The 19,798-nt window shown below is 38.6% G+C and overlaps 1 protein-coding gene across 2 annotated transcripts in view; it reads left to right on the top strand.

Annotated features, from left to right (window-relative positions):
• The window catches only part of Vcl (vinculin), a 91,145-nt gene that overhangs the window by 19,330 nt on the left and 52,017 nt on the right, over nucleotides 1-19,798 (top strand). For both annotated transcript variants that reach the window (XM_090346601.1, XM_090346602.1), the window contains exon 2: nucleotides 15,073-15,143. In XM_090346601.1, the coding sequence (XP_090202727.1) occupies nucleotides 15,073-15,143 (71 nt within the window). The remainder of the gene's footprint in view (nucleotides 1-15,072; nucleotides 15,144-19,798) is intronic.

Here is a 19,798-nt window from a genome sequence, read left to right on the forward strand (position 1 = left end):
AAGGCTACAATGTAATTAAAATTCTACACATTTGTGAACTAAAATGTTAAAAACAAACAACTGTGTTTGGCCAGGCAGTTGGTGGCTCATGCCTGTAATCTGAGCTACTCAGGAAGCTGAAATTTGGGGCTCACTATTTGAAGCCAGCCCAGGCAGGAAAGTCTGTGAGACTCTTTATGTCCAGTAAACTACCAAAAATGCCAGAAGTGGAGCAGTGTGCTCACATGGTAGAGTGCTAGCCTTGAGCAAATAAAAGCAGCTCAGGCAAATGCATCATGGCACTCACTAGGCACCATGTGTTGTTGAAAACTTGTGGGTGGGGATGAGAAGAAAAAACTGTGAGAGAGCAAGGGAAGGGGTAACTGTCCAAAAATAAATGTACTCTCTACCTGACTTAGGTAACTGTAACCCCTCTGTACAATACCTTTACAATAACAACAATTTTATTTTAAAGAAGGTCAGAAACAGGGTCCATACCTGGAGTTAAAGCCTCAAGTACCAATCCACACACACACACACACACACACACACACACACACACACACACACACACACACATTTGTAATTCTAGCAGAGAAGGTAATTAATATCAAATTCTGTGGAACAGTTATTTAAGGAATCCATGTTTTGTTCGAGAACCAATTCTTAGGTGTGAGAGGCCTGCTGGGCTACGTGAAGATACTAAACATTAACACATTCCTCTATATTATTTCCCTTTCCTCGTAATCAGGTGTCACCTTTAGCTTTCCTCAGCAATATTTAGTTTTCCTTTTTTTCATGGCCTGTTGAAATGGCCCATGGAAACTTAACTGGTAATCTTAATAAAGCCAAAGAGCTAGAGTTTATAGATAATATCGAAGGAGGAATGAAAATAAAAGAAAAAAGTTTCTTTGAATTAGTTGTGCAGGAGTAGAGAGAGGAGTATATTAACCTGAATACTAATCTGTGTTGCTACTTGTCCTCATTTGTGGTTACTCGGCATAGCACTGTGTCATGGATATGAGGGGAAAAATATTCTTAGACCTGAAGTCACAGATTCCCTAAGGAATTGGCATTTACTAAGGATTATGATGTCAATTAGTAATACATTTCTATCAGTATTTATGGATATACAATGGTTAGTCATGGGAATAATACTGAATTCTCAATTAAGTAATTTGTGTGTATGTATGTTTGTGTGTCCGTGTGGGTTAGTACTAGGGTTTGAACTCGAGACCTGGCTCTGCCTTTGTGGTTAATGCTCTGCTGCTTAGGCACAGTTTGACTTTTGGCTTTTTGTAGCTTACTAGATATGAGTCTCTCAGACTTTCCTGTCTCTGCTGGCTTTGAACCTTGATCCTCAGATCTCAGAGTTGCTAGATTACAGGCTTGAGCCACCAGTGTCAGAGTTGCTAGATTACAGGCTTGAGCCACCAGTGCCTGGTTTACACTACAGTTCCTGTCTGTGAAAAGGAAGGAGCACATATTGTGATTCTCTGGGGAAGATGGGGAGAAGTAAGTGGGTGGTGAGGCGGTGCTACCTGTGCAGGGGTCCTTTTTTCTGGTTAATTTGATGGTTCTCTAGTAAGTGATTGTAAAATCTATGGAAGAATCCTGAGTTGAGGGAGAGAATGAAATATTTACATCTCAGAAGCCCATTCACAGTAAGTTCCTAAATACTAGGAAGGTTGCTTTGCTAACATTTATTTAGTCTTAATTGATACCTTCAGTCTCAAGGTTGGGTTAGAATGAATGGCTGCTGCCAAGTCAACTTAATTTTAGCTTTGAGTAAATGATGTGGTTTTGAATGAGTTTATTTGACATTAGAAGTTGCCACAGACATGGTTCATATGCTGTTTGTCCTGTGCCAGTGCTACATTTTGGATTATTTCTTTCTTTCTGTCCTTTCTTCTCTTTTTCCTTCCTCCTTTCTTCCTCCCTCTATTCCTTTTTTTTTTTTTTTTTTTTTTTTTTTTTGCCAGTCCTGGGCTTGAGCTCAGGGCCTGAGCACTGTCCTTGGACTTTCTCAAGGCTAGAGGTCTACCACTTGAGCCTCAGCACCACTTCCGTTTTTTTTCTATGTATGTGGTACTGAGGAATCAAACCCAGGTCTTCATGCATGCTAGGCAAGCACTTTAACCAGTAGGCCAAACTCCCGGCCCTATTCCTTTTTTTTTTTTTGAAACGGTTTTACTATGTGCTGCTAGCTGGCTTTGCAGTTTTCTTCCCTTAGTTTTCCCAAGTGCTGGGATTTTAGGTTTGTACCACCAGCCCTGTAATTTCTGCTGTATTTTTCTGACTGTGAAGGTTATACATACTTACTTAAAAAAATAAAAAAATATGGAAAAGGATTTAGAAGAAAATAAAAATCTGTTTCCTTCCTTTTTTTTTTCAATGTGGATGTATATTTGAGATAGGATGTTTCAACAATAGTTGAAATACTTTACTTAATATTCATGATATTGAGATTGCCTTACGTACTTCTGATGGAAAAAACTTTTTGCCTAAATAGCTGCTAAACAAGCATATTGGAGCAGTTACAATATATTGGCGAATTGGGGAGACTGTAGTAAAATGAAAAGTGTAGACCCCAATGAAAGAAGTAGCTGGGATGAGTTATGGTTCAAGTTGTAGAGTATCTGCCTAGCAAGCCCATAGCCCAGAGTCCAAACTTGAGTACCTTCCCCAAGAAAGGAGTTACCATTGTCTCCAGCTTTTTGTTGTCATATGAAAATAAGATCTACCATTAGTAGATTTTTTAATTGTAATTAATATAAGGGTTACATTATATTCACCAGATAGAAAGTGCATTACTTCACAAACATTGATACTCTTTCTCATGTCTTTGTCCCCATTTCCCTCCCTCCGCCCCCCAATTTTTTTTTTGTTGTTGTTGTTGTTGTTGACCAGCTCTGGGGCTTGAACTCTGGGCCTGGGTGCTATTCTTGAGCTTCTCTTGCTCAAAGTAAGCATTCTACCATTGGAGCCACAGTGCCACTTTTGGCTTTTTTGAGTAGTTTATTGGAGATAAGAGTCTCATGGAGTTTCTCAGGATCATGGTGTGAACCTAGCCTAGGCAGGGAAGTCCTTGAGACTTATCTCCAGTTACCTACCAGAAAACTGGAAATGATATTGTGACTGGAAGTCAAAATGATAGAGGAATTTCTCAACTTTCTTCTCTGTAGACACTGAGAGGTTTGCTTAGTAACTAGGTGGTAATAGAAATGAGTGCAACAGGCTGGATATTAAGATTATAGGCAATGGAGCAGAGATATTTGGGCTCCAGCAATTTTTTTTTTCTGCTCTAGAATGCAGAACCAGTGTATCCTCGTCTTCTGATATTACGAGAGATAGGAGAAACTTGGATATCAGTGAAAATAATCCTCTTCCTTCTCCTCCTCCTCCTCTTCCTCCCCCTGTTCTTCCACCTCCTTCTCTTCTTCTTTTTTGCCAGCCCGGGGACTTGAACTTAGGGCCTGAACATTGTCCTTGGGATTTCTCAAGGCTAGGGCTCCACCACTTGAGCTATAGCACCACTTCCAACTTTTCCTCTATGTGTGGTACTGAGGAATCGAACTCAAAGCTTCATGCATGGTAGGTAAGCACTTCACTACTAGGCCATACTCCCAGTCCCAAAAATTCGTCATTCTTTCTTTTTTTTGGTCTGAAACTGGAATTTGGAATCACTATCTGATGCTTGCTTTTACCCATTGTCTGGCACTACCACCTGAGTTATACCTCCAAACTATAATTTTTTGATATTTTTTCAGAACCGTTGGGGCTGGGCTGTACCTAGTGGCCAAGCACTTGTGTAGCTACGTGCATAGCCTGGTGTGATCTGCTGCATGACAAAACAAAGAACAGCCCAGATCAAACCATCCTTGTTCTAAATTCTACTCAAAGGACAGGGATTTATATCTTCTGGCCTAGCTTACTAGATCATTTCCATGGATGGAAATTTTACAAGCACTAATTCTATGATAGGCTGGTAGATGCTAAGAATGAAGAATTCTTGGTCAACTTAATTTGGAAAAAGCAAATTAAAATGAAGGAGATTTCTTGTCTCAAGGTTGCCTTGTACTTTAAGTAAGCTAATGTGTCTTGTAAATTCCTAAGAAAATACAGCTCATTACCCTAGTTATAGTTCTGTTTCTGTTTCTGTTCTTTTCTCCATTGTGTCTTGTCTCTGGAGTAGAAGGACTTTCCTCTGGTACAGAACAGTTTCAGTGCCTGCTTTGCTGTCTCTATCCATACCTCTTCTGAGTCCTTGCTTCAAGACCAGTTTTTGATATAGTACCTCCTTTCTTTAAGCCTATCTATGTGCTTTTTTTTTTTTTGCCCCTACTGAGGACATTGTGGCCAAACAGTAGGAACAAAATATCATATTTCTATGCAGGAAGAGAAAGACGTGGCTGAAGCCTGGGCATTCATTCATCCATTTTTGGAGACAAGGTCTTACTACATAGTTATAGTTATAAATGAGACTGATCCAAAACTTGTTCTGTAGCCTAGGCTGGCCTTGAAACCCTTTCTCCCTAATCTCCAGTGCTGGGGAATACAGGCATTCACTACCACACTCAGTTTCAGTCTAGAAAGAGCTTATTCTAGATGACTTACATTGTCTTCAAAGGTCACTGTCCCCAGTGCTCTAAGGACTTTTCACTTTCACTAGGTCCTGCTTCTTAACGATTCCACTCCATTAGGAATTGCAGTGTGTACATAGCTCTGTGGCAAGCCACCTGCTTAGCATGTGTTCATTTTCTATCACACACACACACACACACACACACACACACACACACACACACACACACTATTCCATGCCATCTCCTATTGCTGGTCTGTGTTTCCAAAACATGAAACTTTGGGGGACAAACCACATCCAAACCAAACCATTGCACCATATATATAAGCCATCCATTCAGCACCTAAGTATCCAACCATGAGAAATGAAGACCTAGTTTTTACAAAAATATTGATACTAATATCCATGTGAGCATATTCATAGTGACCAAAAAGTGCAAAAAATTCAGTTGTTTAACAGCTAGTGAATAGATAGTGTGGTGTGTAACTGTGTAATAGAATATTTATTCAGTAACAAAAAGAAATGAAGTACTGGTAGTTGCTACAACATGAAAGAAAGCAGCACAAATTGTTATTCTCAAATCAGATATTCAGAACAGACAACTCTGTCTATACAGAAAGTTGATTAATAGTTACTTAAGGCTGGTTTGGGAGGCTTGACTGCTAATGGTTACTGGGGTTATTTTTGAGGTGATGAAAATATTCAAACATTGACAATTGCATAACTGTGAATGTACTAGAAACCATTAACCTTTCGCTGGCAAATGGCACTATTGACTGTTCTTGAAACTCCATTCCTTTCTATTTTAAAACATCCTTCTCCCTTTTCCCTGCCTCTATCTCAGATGCTTCTGTCACCAGTATGTTCTCTAAGTAGTTACTTATCTGTTAGTGTCGCTTGGTTTTGAATTAACTTATTGACCACTTGGTTTTTACTTCCAAACCCATCTCTCTAGTGGAGGTAAATGAACGGAGGAAGCACCAACTCATTTGCTTAATGGACATCTCCATTTGAGTCCTCCAGTGCAATCGCTCCCCTTCCAAATCTGTCTTTCTTCTCCCTTGAGCTAGATAGTTACCCTATAGTAAATACCCTTTCCATCCCCCCAGGGAAGGAGTATCATGTATGTGTATGTATGATGCATGCCTGCAGCTCTTACCTTGCTGTCTTACCTCTGTCTACATTCTAACAGTTTATCTTTGATTTATCTTTCACCAAACCTCTCAACTCCATTGTTGGTTGAATGTCTTTGATTTATCTTTCACCAAACCTCTCAACTCCATTGTTGGTTGAATGAACTCCTAGATGAATTTGCCTTCTTATTTTTTTCTTCTGTTAAATTTTTTTTTTTTTTTTTTTTTGCCAGTCCTGGGCTTGAGCTCAGGGCCTGAGCACTGTCCTTGGATTTTTCTCAAGGCTAGAGCTCTACCACTTGAGCCTCAGCACCACTTCTGGCTTTTTCTAAGTATGTGGTACCAAGAAATCGAACCCGGGTCTTTGTGCATGCTAGGGAAGCACTCTACCACTAGGCAAAACTCCCGGCCCTCTTCTGTTACATTTTTGCAGCTGAAGTTGTCTGAAATAAAAACCTAAAGATGTGTTTTGCTTAGAGTCATTAATTTTCCTTGCTTAACCAGTAGTATTTAAGCCCATCATATTTTCTAAGGCTCTTCATGATGTGACTCCTTTTCCAGCTTTCCACACCTCCTCTCTGACAAAGGTCATATATGTGGTCATATATAATGTTCTCTAAACTGGCCATACTGTCACATTTCCATCCTACTAGTAGAAAGCCTTTTTTGGGGTGTGTGTGTGTGTGTGTGTGTGTGTGTGTGTGTGTGTCTGTTGTGGGCTTTGAATTCAGGATCTGGGTGCTGTCCCTGAGCTCTTCAGCTTAAGGCTACCACTCTGTCACTTTGAGCTGCAGTTCCAGTTTTTGAGTAATTAATTGGAGGACATTTCTGCCCCAGCTGGTTTCAAATCTTGATCCGAAGATCTCAGCCTCCTATGAGGTCATGAGCTTCTGGCAACTGGCCAAAAGCTTTCTTTTTTACCTTAGTCCCACTATTTCCAGAGATTTCCTATTCAGCCTTCCTGGTGTCTTTATCTCTACTTTACTGATAAAGAGCTTATACTTAGCTGCAACTCTGTGGGAGTGTCCATTACAATCTTTTGTTTTCTCTGGGTAGGACAAGGCCATTCCCACTTCTGTATCCCCTTCCCTGCCTACCAGACAGGAATTACTAAGTGTTGATTCAATGAATGACTGAGTTATTAGAAAATCCCAGTTTTTTGATGTCAGGTCTTTTAAACACCAGACTGGCTAGCTGTCAGTGACAACGAAAGGATATCAGAATGGGTTTCAAATTCATCCTATTGATAGAAAACATGTTGATGATAAGTCACACCTGTCATTATTATTATCCCGAATGACCTTGGCCTGGCATGGGACATAACTGCATATCAGAACAGCTGTTCAGATAATAGATTGGTCTGCCTAACATTTATAGCATAGGACACTGGTTTGAGCCAAAGTAACTAGTCAAGGGTGCACATTCCCATGTCTGGTAACAACCATTTGGTCACAGCTAATTGATTATGTAGATTGTGATACTGAGGAAACTTACATTTTCATCACATGTGTCCTTTCGTATAAATACAAGAGGAACCTTTCCCTGTCTTCTTTTTTTTTTTTTTTTGACTCAGGGTCTTGCTATGTATCCTAGTTTGACCTTAAGTTCTTGACCTCAGCCTCCTAGGGGCTATGCTAACATTATAGACATGTTCTACTCCTACCTTTTCTTCTTTTTTCCTTTTTTTTTTTTTGTGAGTCTCGGGGCTTAAACTCGGCCTAGACGTAGGCATTGTCCCTGAGCTCTTCAGCTCAAGCTGCCCTCCCTACCCTTGAGCCAGGCCCCACTTCCTGTTTTCTAGCAGTTAATTGGAGGTAAGAGTCTCAGGTTGTTTTGTGCCTGGGCTGGCTTTGAATCTTGATCTTGAGATCTCAGCCTCCTGAGTTGCTAGGATTACAGGCATGAGCCACCATGTCCAGCTTCTTTTTTTCGGTTGTGGTGAACTCAGGGCCTGGGAACTATCACTGAGCCTCTTTGTGCTCAAGGCTGGCACACTACCACTTTGAGCCACAATGCCACTTCTGGTGTATGAGTGGGCCCTTTTCTGCCCGAGCTGGCATCAAACCATGATCTTCAAATCTCAGCCTTCATAGTAGCTAGGATTACAGGTGTAAGCCACAGGCACCCAGCTCCCCAACCTTTTCCTGTAAAGCCCTATAGTTACTACTTGTACTGTGCAAATTGTAACACAAGTCCTCCCTCTGTGTTTTTTTTTTTTTTTTGTGTGTGTGTGTGTGTGTGTGTGCACACATGTATTTTCTAACATTTAGTTTAGCTAAAAGGAGATATCTACATTAACATTTTAAAGGGAAACATCAACATTTTTTTTTTTTTTTGGCCACTTATGGGGCTTGAATTCAGGGCTTGAGCACTGGACTTTCTCAAAACTAGAGCTCTACCATTTGAGCCTCAGCACCACTTTTGACTTTTTTTCTATGTATTGTGGTACTGAGGAATCGAACCTGGGTCTTCATGAATGCTAGGCAGGCACTCCCTAGGGAGTGCTTGGGCCATGCTCCTGGCCCTATCAAGGTATTTTTGAACTAGGTAGTGATTTATTTTTTTTAGCTGTGAAGAAATGAAATCTCTGTAGTTTTAAACCAAATCGAGTAGCTTTTGATGAAAGGAGTAATAATAACAGAAGACAAAAAGCTCTCCGACCGTAGAATTTTGAACTAAAGTGTCATTTTGAACAAAAGATATTTAAATTTAACTGCTGAATGAAGTAAGAGTCCTTCAAAAGAAACAGGACTGCCTGCCAAGTTTCTTGAAAATGCCTCCCCCTAGATATTTTTCTCATTAACTACCATTCTTTGTTTATCTGTGTGAGGGAGTTACTGCTTATCTCATTCTCTCACCACCTACTGGAAACGAGGTTGGCACAAAGTGCCTGTATATGAGAGTGAAGGAGTCTAACCTCAAAGCTAAAGTCTGTTCACTGAAGAAGAAAACAAAGAGAAACAGTTTTAGCAATGAATAGAAGTAGCAAATCTGAATTTCCTCTCAGTGATGAAACAAATTTGGAAGCGATAACATATTTATTTATTATAGGGACATTTTTTTCATTTTCTTTCTTTTTTTTTTTTTTTTGCCAGTCATGGGCTTGAACTCAGGGCCTGAGCACTGTCCTTGGACTTTCTCAAGGCTAGAGCTCTGCCACTTGAGCCTCAGCACCACTTCCGGCTTTTTTTCTATGTATGTGGTACCAAGGAATTGAACCCGGGTCTTCCTGCATGCTAGGCAAGCACTCTACCACTAGGCCAAACTCCCGGCCCTTTTTTCATTTTCATTTTCTTTTTATTTATTTATTTATTTATTTTATTTTATTTTATTTTCCAGTCCTGGGCTTGAGCTCAGGGCCTGAGCACTGTCCTTGGACTTTCTCAAGGCTAGAGCTCTACCACTTGAGCCTCAGCACCACTTCCGACTTTTTTCTATGTATGTGGTACCGAGGAATCGAACCCGGGTCTTCATGCATGCTAGGCAAACACTTTAACCACTAGGCCAAACTCCCGGCCTAAAAACATTTTTAATAGCATCAGTTTTACAAGGGGATTTCATTTTGCCTTGTATATGTATATATGTATATGTATATAATATACCTTGATCAGATTCTTTTCCTACATTACACTCCCTTTTTTCAGTCTAAAGTTACATTTTCCTTACAGGGATTTTTTTTTTCTCCCTATGCTGGAATCAACTTCCCCAGGGCCTAACCCATGCTAGGCAAGAATTCTGTCTCCAACATCAGTCATTTTTATAGATAGTGCCTTGGACAACCTGCTCAGATCTTTGACTATAAATTTTGTATGTTTTAAAATTTGTTTTTAATTTTCAATACTGAGGTTTGAACTCAGGGTCTCTTGCTTGTGCTGGTGCCCCCAGCCCTGTTCTTTTGCTGGTCATTTTGGAGAAGTCTAGTGAATATTTTCTGCCCAGGATTGGCTTGAATGGTGACTCTAAATTTCAGCCTCTTGAGTAGCTAGGATTATAGCGTCTAGCTCTGTGAAGGCATTCTGCTATTTGAGCCATGCCTCCAACCCCTTTTTATCTTAATAACCAACTCCAAAAGGGACTCGGGACATGGATCAGGTGGTAGAGCATCTTTCTAGCAAGCACAAGGCCCTCAGTTCAAACCTCAACACTATTAAAAAAAAAACAAACAAAAAACAATCAATGAACAGAATTTGAGATAGATAAATTTAAAGGTATATTTATTATGACCTTAAAGGGAGTTTAGCTAACTTACAATAAATAAAGAGAATACTTGAATAACTAAATGACTTATATGAGGTCACATATGCATTTATTAGCTACTGGACAAGAGAACAAGATGCCCAGTCCTGGACTCTGTCCCTGAGCCTCTCTGTGCTCAAGCCTAGCACTCTTGAGCCACAGTGACCCTTCTGGCCTTTTCTGTTTATGTAATACTGAGGGGTTGAACCCAGGGCTTCATGCATGCTAAGCAAGCACACTACCACTAAGCCACAGGTCCCAGGCCCAACCAAGTGTTTTTGAATACCCACAGGTTTGAGAGATTAATGAAGATTTTTACTGCTGGTAGTTCATATCACTCAGTCTAGCTACTCAGGAGATCCAGGGGATTGAAGTTAGCCTGAACAGAAGAGTCTGTTAGACTCCCTGTAAAATAACCAGCAAAAAGTTGGGCTGGAGGGATGGAGCAAGAGTGTGAGCCAAAAAGGCAACCCTAAAGTAGCATGAGGCCCTGTGTTCAAATTCCAGTTCTATTCTCCCATGCAAAAAAAAAAAAGAAAAAAGAAAAAAAAAGAACAGTCTATTACTTGACCTGTTTGTTCTCAAAGTTGTAACTAACCTCTGTTGGGAATCATATACTTAATCATAGTAAGCTGACTTTTAGGACTAATATCTTTCCACATACCATGAAGATTAACTGCTAGTTAACACTGAGCATTTTGTGATTCATCCCGTTCATAATTGGTCTTCTGGTTTTTTACTCAGAAAACATGGGTGCTATAGAAACTGTGTCTGTTTTAATGGTATAAGGAGAGAGAGAGAGGAAGAAACAAGAGTTCCTGTATGAAGGTGGTGGCTTCAAAACTGTGAAGCTGTGTCTTTGGTTTTTCTTGATAGGCTTTACTAACTGGTAAATCAGGAGGTGTCTTTCTAGACCTGTGTATCTTTAGAAACTGGCTCCTGAAAGTTCTGGATGTGCTAATTCAGTGATACAATACTGAATTGGCAAGATCTAGAGCTTCAATGGGCAGATCAAGGTAACATAATTGTCTCTGCCTCCACAGAGGATGCAAAGCCCTTCCTAGGCCTGTAACCTTCCTAAGGTGAGCTTTCTTTTCTAGCTCATTTCCTTTGCCGAAGCCACTCTAGTCTATTTTGTCCAGTAAACTGTGTCCTCAAATAATGCCTTCTGAGCCCTTCTCTGCTCTTCTTTCTGATTGGCCTGTTGGACATTTTCTTCTGCATCTATTTATTGATAAATACCATTTATTTATTGTTTTAGGACTAGTTCCTTTCTTTCCTGAAGAGACTATCTTGTGCAAAGACATTTTAAAAAAAGGTTGATACAGTAATTGCAGAATGATTTAGAAGACAGAAGATTCTGGAAACAAGACAGTAGAGATTCCAGCGAGATCCCATGGACATCATTTGTCTAATATCAACTAAAATTAAGCAAAAATAAAACTTCAATTCCTAATTGGTACCAGTTCCAATGTCAAGTGCTCAGTAGTTACCTGTGCTAATGGCCACTGTATTAGGCAGCTCATATTAAAACACTTCCATCCTAACAGAAAGTTCTGTTGGACGGCACTGCCAAAATAGGATTCTCAAGTAACAATGGTATTCATTCTACATAGCTCACTTGTTGAATTTGCAAGACTAGGCTGTTCAGTGTACCTCCCCTCCCTATTTCTAGGCTGTATATTGAGAACCAGAATCACTGTATGAATACAGTATAGAATAACAATATCCAATTTAGTGTCTCAATTATACTTTATCCATTTTTCTTTATCAACTCAAACACTGTGAAATAGGCACAAAATAATCAAATACAATTCTTTGAAAAAAATCTCTCTGCTCTGGATACCATACTTGCTAGTTACGAAACTGTCTTAATGGTTTTGCCTGGTATAGTGATGAGTGCTTCCTTTATTTTTGCTCATGATGGGCATTGTACCACTTGAGCTACATCTCCACTTTTGGCTTTCTGCTGGTTAATTGGAGATAAGAGTCTTCTAGATTTGTCTCCTAGGGCTAGTTTTGAACTGAGATCCTCAGATTTTAGCCTACTGAGTAGTTGGGGTTATAGTTAATGGTAACTTTGCCATTAATCTTTGAAGTTATTCCCACTAATATATCATAATTCCACTCTTCCATTTTGATGTGTGTGTGTGTGTGTGTGTGTGTATTGGTACTGGGGTTTGAACTCAGGGCTTCTCTCACATTTGGCCCTTTTGCCTAATGTTGTTGTTGCTCTACCATTGAACTATATCTTCCTCTGGCTTTTTGCTACCTAATTAGAGATGAATCTCTTTGATTTATTTTCGAATGGTGGTCTTCAAATTTCAGCCCTCTGAGTAGATAGGATTACGTGTGTGGGCCACCACTGTTTGGCTTCTATTTGCACATCTTTCCCAACTTCTTCCATGATTGCAGATGGCACTTCACTGGTTTTCCCCTAACTTCTGCACATAATACACATAAAAGGCAAAAAGAAAAATCATATCATATCAGTCTTTTGTTTAGGACTCTTGCTTCCTATTGTATTTATAAAGGATTCTTCAAATACCCCAGCCTGACCTGAAAGTGTATCTTGTCTTCTTTCCTGACTTTGCACCACCACACTGGTTTCCTGCTCTCCATGAGCTTTTAGCCTCTCTTAAGCACACCTTCTCTCTCTCTTGTAGTGGGCTTTTTTTTTTTCTTATTTCTTTCTCTACATTGCTCTTCCTTAGCCTTTCCTTAGCCTCATAATCAACTCTGTTATCCCTTCTTTAGGAAGGACTGTTCTGTCCAACTCTTTCTAAAGTAGACACTGCTTCTACTCCATCCTTTTCATAACATCACCCAGTCACCTGGAATTACACTGTTATTTTGGTTCCTGTTACATGTAGTGGTGCTCAGTACATGTTAAATAACCCTGAATAGCCAACTACTCTGTAAAGAGATTTGGGAGGACCCCTCCCCATATTCTTATTGTCTTGGTCCATGTCCCCCATACACACAGGAAAGGAATCCATGTGTCTGAAATGCCGTTGTTCTTCTCCCATCCCATTACTTAATAAGAACCAGTGACTTGGACGCTGAACTTCATCTCTGGCATCATGAAATCATGGCTTGCAGCCTCTTGAATGGAAAGGCTTTTAGCTGGAAAATACAGTGAACAATACATCTGGAAATATTCTGTCATGTTTTATCTGAGAAACTCGAGAGAACCAGCTGCTGATGTGAAAGGCTTCTATTATGACACAGACCATCTATTGTCTAGCAAAGCACTGGCTTTACACAGTAGTATGCATGTTGCTTCTTCTGAGCTATTAACTTGAGAGGAAAAAAAAAAGTTGTATTCACTAATTTATGCATGACTTGTATTTCCTGAATGGTTTATTGTGTCATTTTCTTTAGCAGATTTACTGTGCATTTTGGGATTTTTTTTCCCTTTTGTTCCCCTCTTTAAACACACATCAAAAGTTAAATGGCAAAGTAAGATTGTGAGGTTTTCTAATCTGAGTTTAAAAAATTTCTCAGAGTTCTATAATAATACGTGGTTTAACTTTATGATTCAGCATTCCTTTGTAACTTGATGTATACACTGGATTAAATCTTACTTCTTGTGCAGTATTTTATATAATCACAATATCACAGAAGAAATTAAACATCCAGCTCTTGCATAGGAATAATTTTGTTGAACCTGAGGATGTATAAAATCTGGTCAGTGCAATGTTTAGTACTTTGATAATTTCTAACATTTTTTTGTGGTGCCACAAATGATAGTTATAATATAATTTTGACTAGTCAAAACCTTGATCCTCAGATCTCAGCCTCTTGAGTAGTTAAGATTACAGGCGTAAGCCACTTCGCCCAGCTGAATTTTTTTGTTAGTTGTAATGATAGCTATTTGATATTTATGTTCCTTCTTTGAAATAGAATGTCTTAAACATTTCCCCAAATCACAACTAATGTTTAATGGCCCCAGTAGTACTCAATCTAAAGCTATCTCTTAATTTTTCTTTGTTTCTCTTTGTTAGATAAGGTTTTTTCAAAAATGTTTTCACCACTAATATTACAGTGAATATTTTTATGAATATTGTTAGGACCACATTTGGCATTATTACTTATGGGATGTATTCTCTAAAGTAGATTGTCTAATTATGAGATTTTCTATTTCCTCATAAATACTAGCAGATGATTTTCCAAAGAACATGTACCAGTTTACACTGCCACCTGCAGTTGTATTTTGTATTATATATCTTCTTAAGTTGTTCAGTCACATGGGATGACTTTAATTTCCATTTCCTGGGTTACTAGTGAAGTAGCAGATTTTCATGTTTAGTTTCTAGTGTCAGTTGTAATTAATTTGAACATTTTTCTCAGGTACAATAATGGGTACTATCCATATAGATATTTTAGCATACCTAACTTGATTCCTGTGCTCATGTAGCATTTTAGAGATATAGCAGTTTCTTTTTTTTTCTTTCTTTCTTTCTTTTTTTTTTTTTGCCAGTCCTGGGGCTTGAACTCAGGGCACTGTCCCAGAGCTTCTTTTGCTCAAGGCTAGTGCTCTACCACTTGAGCCACCGCACCACTTCTGGCCTTTTCTGTTTATGTGGTACTGAGGAATTGAACCCAGGGCTTCAAGCACTTTACCACTAAGCCACATTACCAGCCCTAGAGATATAGTAGTTTTTAAATACAAAAATTATGTTTATATATATATTCTCAATTACTTTCTCCTCCCCGCTTCTTTTCTTCTCTTTTCTTCTTTCCCCCACCCCTTTCTTTCTTTTTTATTTTGAGACAGTCTCTCAATGCAGTCCAAGGTAGCCTCGAATTTTTCATCCTGCTGCCTCAGCCTTCTGAGTGAGTGCTGGAATTATAGGCACACACCACTAAGACTTGCTGTCTCTCCCTGTTCTCAGTGATGCCTTCAAGTTACTCTAGGAGAGGATAACATAACATTATATTTGTAGTCTATATTGTTATCTAAGAGTGTGCATGTTATAGGGTCAGTCTTAATAATTTTTTTAAAATCCAAAATTTTCTTTTGAATCTAGAAACCTCAATGATAGATTTTTTTAAAGGTATGTTTGTAATATGCTTAAGAGTTTTTTTAAAAGTCTGAGAATTTACATTTGAATTTTGAATATTTTCATCTTATAGGTTGGAAAAGAGACTGTTCAAACCACTGAGGATCAGATTTTGAAGAGGGATATGCCACCGGCATTTATTAAGTGAGTAATTAAAATATTCTATTGTTAAACAGAATAATCCTTGTGATAGAAAGAAAAAATAACTGATTTTATTACAGCTTCTATTTTTTTCTTTAATATAAAGCTTAAGTTTACAGTTGAAATGGTCAATTTTCTTTCAACAGTTTTCTTACTATGTTGATTTTATGGAAGCCAGTAAGAATGAGGTAAGACTTTTTAAAACAAACAAACAAACAAACAAACAAGGACTTGAATAGGCACTTCAAAAGACAGGAAATCCAATGGCCACACAACAAACACACAAAAACAGTGTACTTCTCATTAGTTCTCAGGGAACTACAGATTATTACAAACTCATATTCTAAGAAGTGTGATGAAATTGGTAATTTATAAGGATGTGAAACAATTAACTGGAACCATACTACTGCTGGGAATGTAAACTGATACACCCACTTTGGAACACAGCTTTGTGTTAATAAAGTAGGAAGCAGACTGTTTCACTCTTATGAATAATCTTTAGAGATGCGCTTGCGCACACACATGTACTAAAACATTTGCATCAGTGTGGCTTGTGGTGACCTTCTGGTCTAACCTACATAAAGTAAAAAGGAGAAAAATAATCACTGTATACATATAAATTGTACACTATAAATCCTAAAAAGGATCTTAGATGTCTAAGTCTTATATGAATTTTTCCTTAATTTCAATTTTAATTTATTTATTGGCAGTACTGGGGTTTGGCCTTGTGTTTGCTAGATAAACATCTTGAGCCATGGCCTCAAACCCTTTTGCTTTTGTTATTTTGTACTTACATAAGAGTCCCCTGGACTTTTAGTGCCTGGGTTGGCTTTGAACCATGATTTCAGATCTCAACCTCCTGAGTAGCTAGGATTACAGGTATGAACCACCACAACAGGCTTTACATTAAATCTTAAGTTAAAAACCCATCTCTAGGCCAGGTGCAGTGGGGTTATATTCTCAGCTGTTTGGGAAGCTCATGCAGGAGAATCTCTTGAGCCCAGAAATTCAAGACCAGCCTGGGAAACATGAGGAGACCCTGTTTCAAAAAACAAAAAGTAAATGAACAAATACAAGCTCAGCTCAAGCTTATACCAAGTTATCCTTAACCTGGAACGTGCAGAGCATGAGACAGCAGGGATTTTCAGTATCAGGGAGGCAGTTGGGCTTTATAACCTTTCCAAATTTTTATTTCAACCCTTACAGCTTAATGTACGGGCATCATTTGAGAGAGAAATAGATTTTTGTCAGAAACCTCATTTCTTTTTTTTTTTTTTTTCTGCCAGTCCTGGGGCTTGAACTCAGGGTCTGAGCACTGCCCTTGGGCTTTCTCAAGGATAAAGCTCTACTACTTGAGTCACAGCAACACTTCCAGCTTGTTCTCTATATGTGGTACCAAGGAATCGAACCCAGATCTTCCTGCATGCTAGGCAAGCACTCTACCACTAGGCCAAACTCCCATAGGAACCTCATTTCTGCCCATTTCCACAGATACATCATTGAAATATACTACATGTTCTCACAGGCCCTCTTGTATGTCCAAATTGTAATACTTTACAAGCTAAAGTTGGTTACTAGGGCACAAGTTAGTCAAGTTAGTCATTTAAGAGGAAGAAATTAGATGGCCTTTGCTATTATATAAACTTTATTTCAGAGTAGCTGAATAAGCCCTAGGAGAATTCTAACCAATAAATATGGAAGGAATGACAGATATAATGAGAAAATCACCACTGTGTCATTTTCAGTGACAGTTGATTTATGTAAGGGTCACCATGGATGAAACCATTCAAAGGCTTGAACCTTTTTCTACCATGGGCAAAAATCTTGGTCTCCATGGGGATTTGAGGAGGAACAATGTGTTAGGACCATCTGAAAAATTTACCAAGCAGTTTATTTTAAAACGATGTAACCTAATTAGCCACATCTGAAACGTTACTTTAGCCTCTCTATAAACAGCTTTGTGATTATGGTTGTCAACCAAATTGGAGATGAATAAATAATTCTACAATGTGAAGCTGGATGGTTCTTTATGTGTCCTGACTTTTCTTTACAATGTAACTGAAGCAGAAAATAGTAGATGCCTTGTCTTGGAGGGGGAGGGGACAGAAAGGGAAACAGATGGAAGCAATTAATGATATCCTTGGAATTGTTGAGTAGGACATTCTTTTGGGCTGTTTGGTTGATGTTTAGAAGTTTCCAGGGCATGACTGATCTAAGCTTCCTCTCTAGTCTTAACTTTTACAGGATTTCTAAATAGTAACTGCTTAGGCAGCACTAAACAAGAAAATATGTTTTAGAAATTTATTGGTGGATCAGTCTCTTAAAAATGTTGGAATGGCAAGGCTAAAGAAAACCGTGATTGTTGGCCTGTGGGTAGATTTGTACCTGAGTATGTGATATATATGTACATATTTAACAGTTTCCCTGGGAGGATATGATATTTTTAGGATCATGGACTATTTGTGACTGTAGTTAAAGGTATATTGGGAAAGTGGATTTAATATGAGAAGTGATGTATAGATAGAGCATCCTTAACCTGAAAATGCAAAATTGAAAAATCTCCAGGCAGTTTAGAGGACGACTATTTAACCTGTATTTGAGGCGCAGAGGGGATGGTAAAGAAGAACCACTTGAATTTTGAATGAGATTTGCTTTGCCGCAGGAGCACTTTTTCACTGGTGGAGGAAAAGTTAACTGCTTTTTACTAAGTGTGCCCAAGATTGCAGTTAGAAGGCACACTGTTATGTAAGAGGCATACAATTGCACGATGATTGCCATGGAAACTGCCCTGATACTCATAAACTTCAGAAATTGCTACAGCCATGCTGTACTATTAAATTCTTGGTTAGACTCACCCCACTAAAAGTCATCTATTCCTTTACAGGCAGTCAGCAGGAGGGTCTGCTGTGTGCCTCACATTAATATTTTGTATCATTATCAGTTATCCATTGTCATTAGCCAGTTGTAGTAGTAATTCATATTTACATGTAATTTTTTGGCTGTTAATCTAGACATAGTCATTAGTTGATTATTGACTTCTGTTTAGCATGCTCAGTGTTGTCTAGGATATTGTAGTGTATAATGAATGATTACTTGTGAGATGTATTATAAGTCATTAATAGTTTTTATTAATAAAGTGCTGAAGTGTATTTCATATTAAAAAAAAGAAAAGAAACTGACTAGTATGTGGGAGTAGGCAGGGTAAAAAAAATTGAGACTATTCAGGCATATCTATCCTTCTTGTTTTTGCTTCTCACTAAACAACTCATTAAAGTACAATATCCTCTTTAGGCTTTTATTATGTTTACTTTGGTGAGAGAAATTGGTGAGGTTATAGTTACTGTGTTTGGGAATTGTGTATAGTACCAGGTACACACATAGAAGTAAGTTGAGGTATGTTATATGTGTAAGTTTGCTTTTCCTGTGTAACATGGAGAAACAAAAGTAGAAACTACTAGAGATATTGTAAACTATTTGAACAAGTTTCAGGTTAGAGGGCTGCAATACAAGTTCACTTCATAAAAGAAAGGCAGAGAAAGAGAGTTCCAACTGTAGTTGGGAATTGGTGAGCTGTCATGCGAGGGGTGCAGTCTTGGTGGAATAACTAAGCTCTTGGGTCAAGTGATGAAAGCAATGATAGCCTTCAAGAGGAATTTAGCGGGCCGGGAGTTTGGCCTAGTGTTTAAAGTGCTTGTCTTGCATGCATGAAGACCTGGGTTCGATTCCTTGGTACCACATACATAGAAAAAAAAAGCCGGAAGTGGTGCTCAAGCCCAGGACTGGCAAAAAAAAAAAAGAGGAATTTAGCAGCAGAGCAGCTTTGTCAGTGCGATAGTGGTTTTTTAGGGTATTCAGTAGGCAAGTGGAGAATGAATAAATAGGTGCTCGTCATGTAAAGAGGGAGAATAAGATACATATCATGCTGCCTAGATTCATTTTCTGTTAGCGTGAATTTGCTTCAGATTTTTCCTTATCGGTGAGAAATGTTTATGGCATTGCATTTTATTTGCTTTGGCAGTATTCAGTGGAATTGCATTGTGATTTCTGTAATGGAGCAGAAATGAATGAGGAAGGCAGTTCTTGGATCAGATCCAGGAGTGTTCAATATCTAACTGCATCAAAAGGTGTCACTTCTGTGGTGGTCTTGTGATATGAACTCCTTAAAAAGCGCACATTGCCGTTGGCAGGCAAATGACAGTTGCACTTAGAACTGTGAATTGTTGTCACGTTGTGCCTTAGTGCTGCTCTGAATCATCAAAACTAAGATTGATTCCCCAGCCTGGATTATTTTGGAAACTTCTTGTAATGCCTAGGCCTATCGAATGAAAGAATGTTCCAAAAATACTATGTAAAAGGGTGTTCTATTGCCATATGCTTGCCATTAATCATGTTTCTTAGAGAATTAATTGCCTTGCTCTGTAACCCTTAAACTAATTAGTTAAGCATAATTATGATAGTTGCTTGAAAGGTTTATAACACAATTTGTATTCAGGTACAAGGAAGAATTTTAAGGAAATTAGTATGCTTATGCTTAATTTAGATCTCTTTAGCCTGAAGTGATAGTGTCACGTTTTAGATCACTGGCACTCAAACTAATTTGTGATGTAATTTGTATTTTTAAAGACACTTGTGGGTGAAAGTGACAAGAATTATTTTTT

The sequence above is a fragment of the Megascapheus bottae genome, chromosome 15, assembly GCF_031878675.1.
Source record: "Megascapheus bottae isolate mThoBot1 chromosome 15, mThoBot2.hap1, whole genome shotgun sequence".
NCBI classification, from domain to species: domain Eukaryota; kingdom Metazoa; phylum Chordata; class Mammalia; order Rodentia; family Geomyidae; genus Megascapheus; species Megascapheus bottae.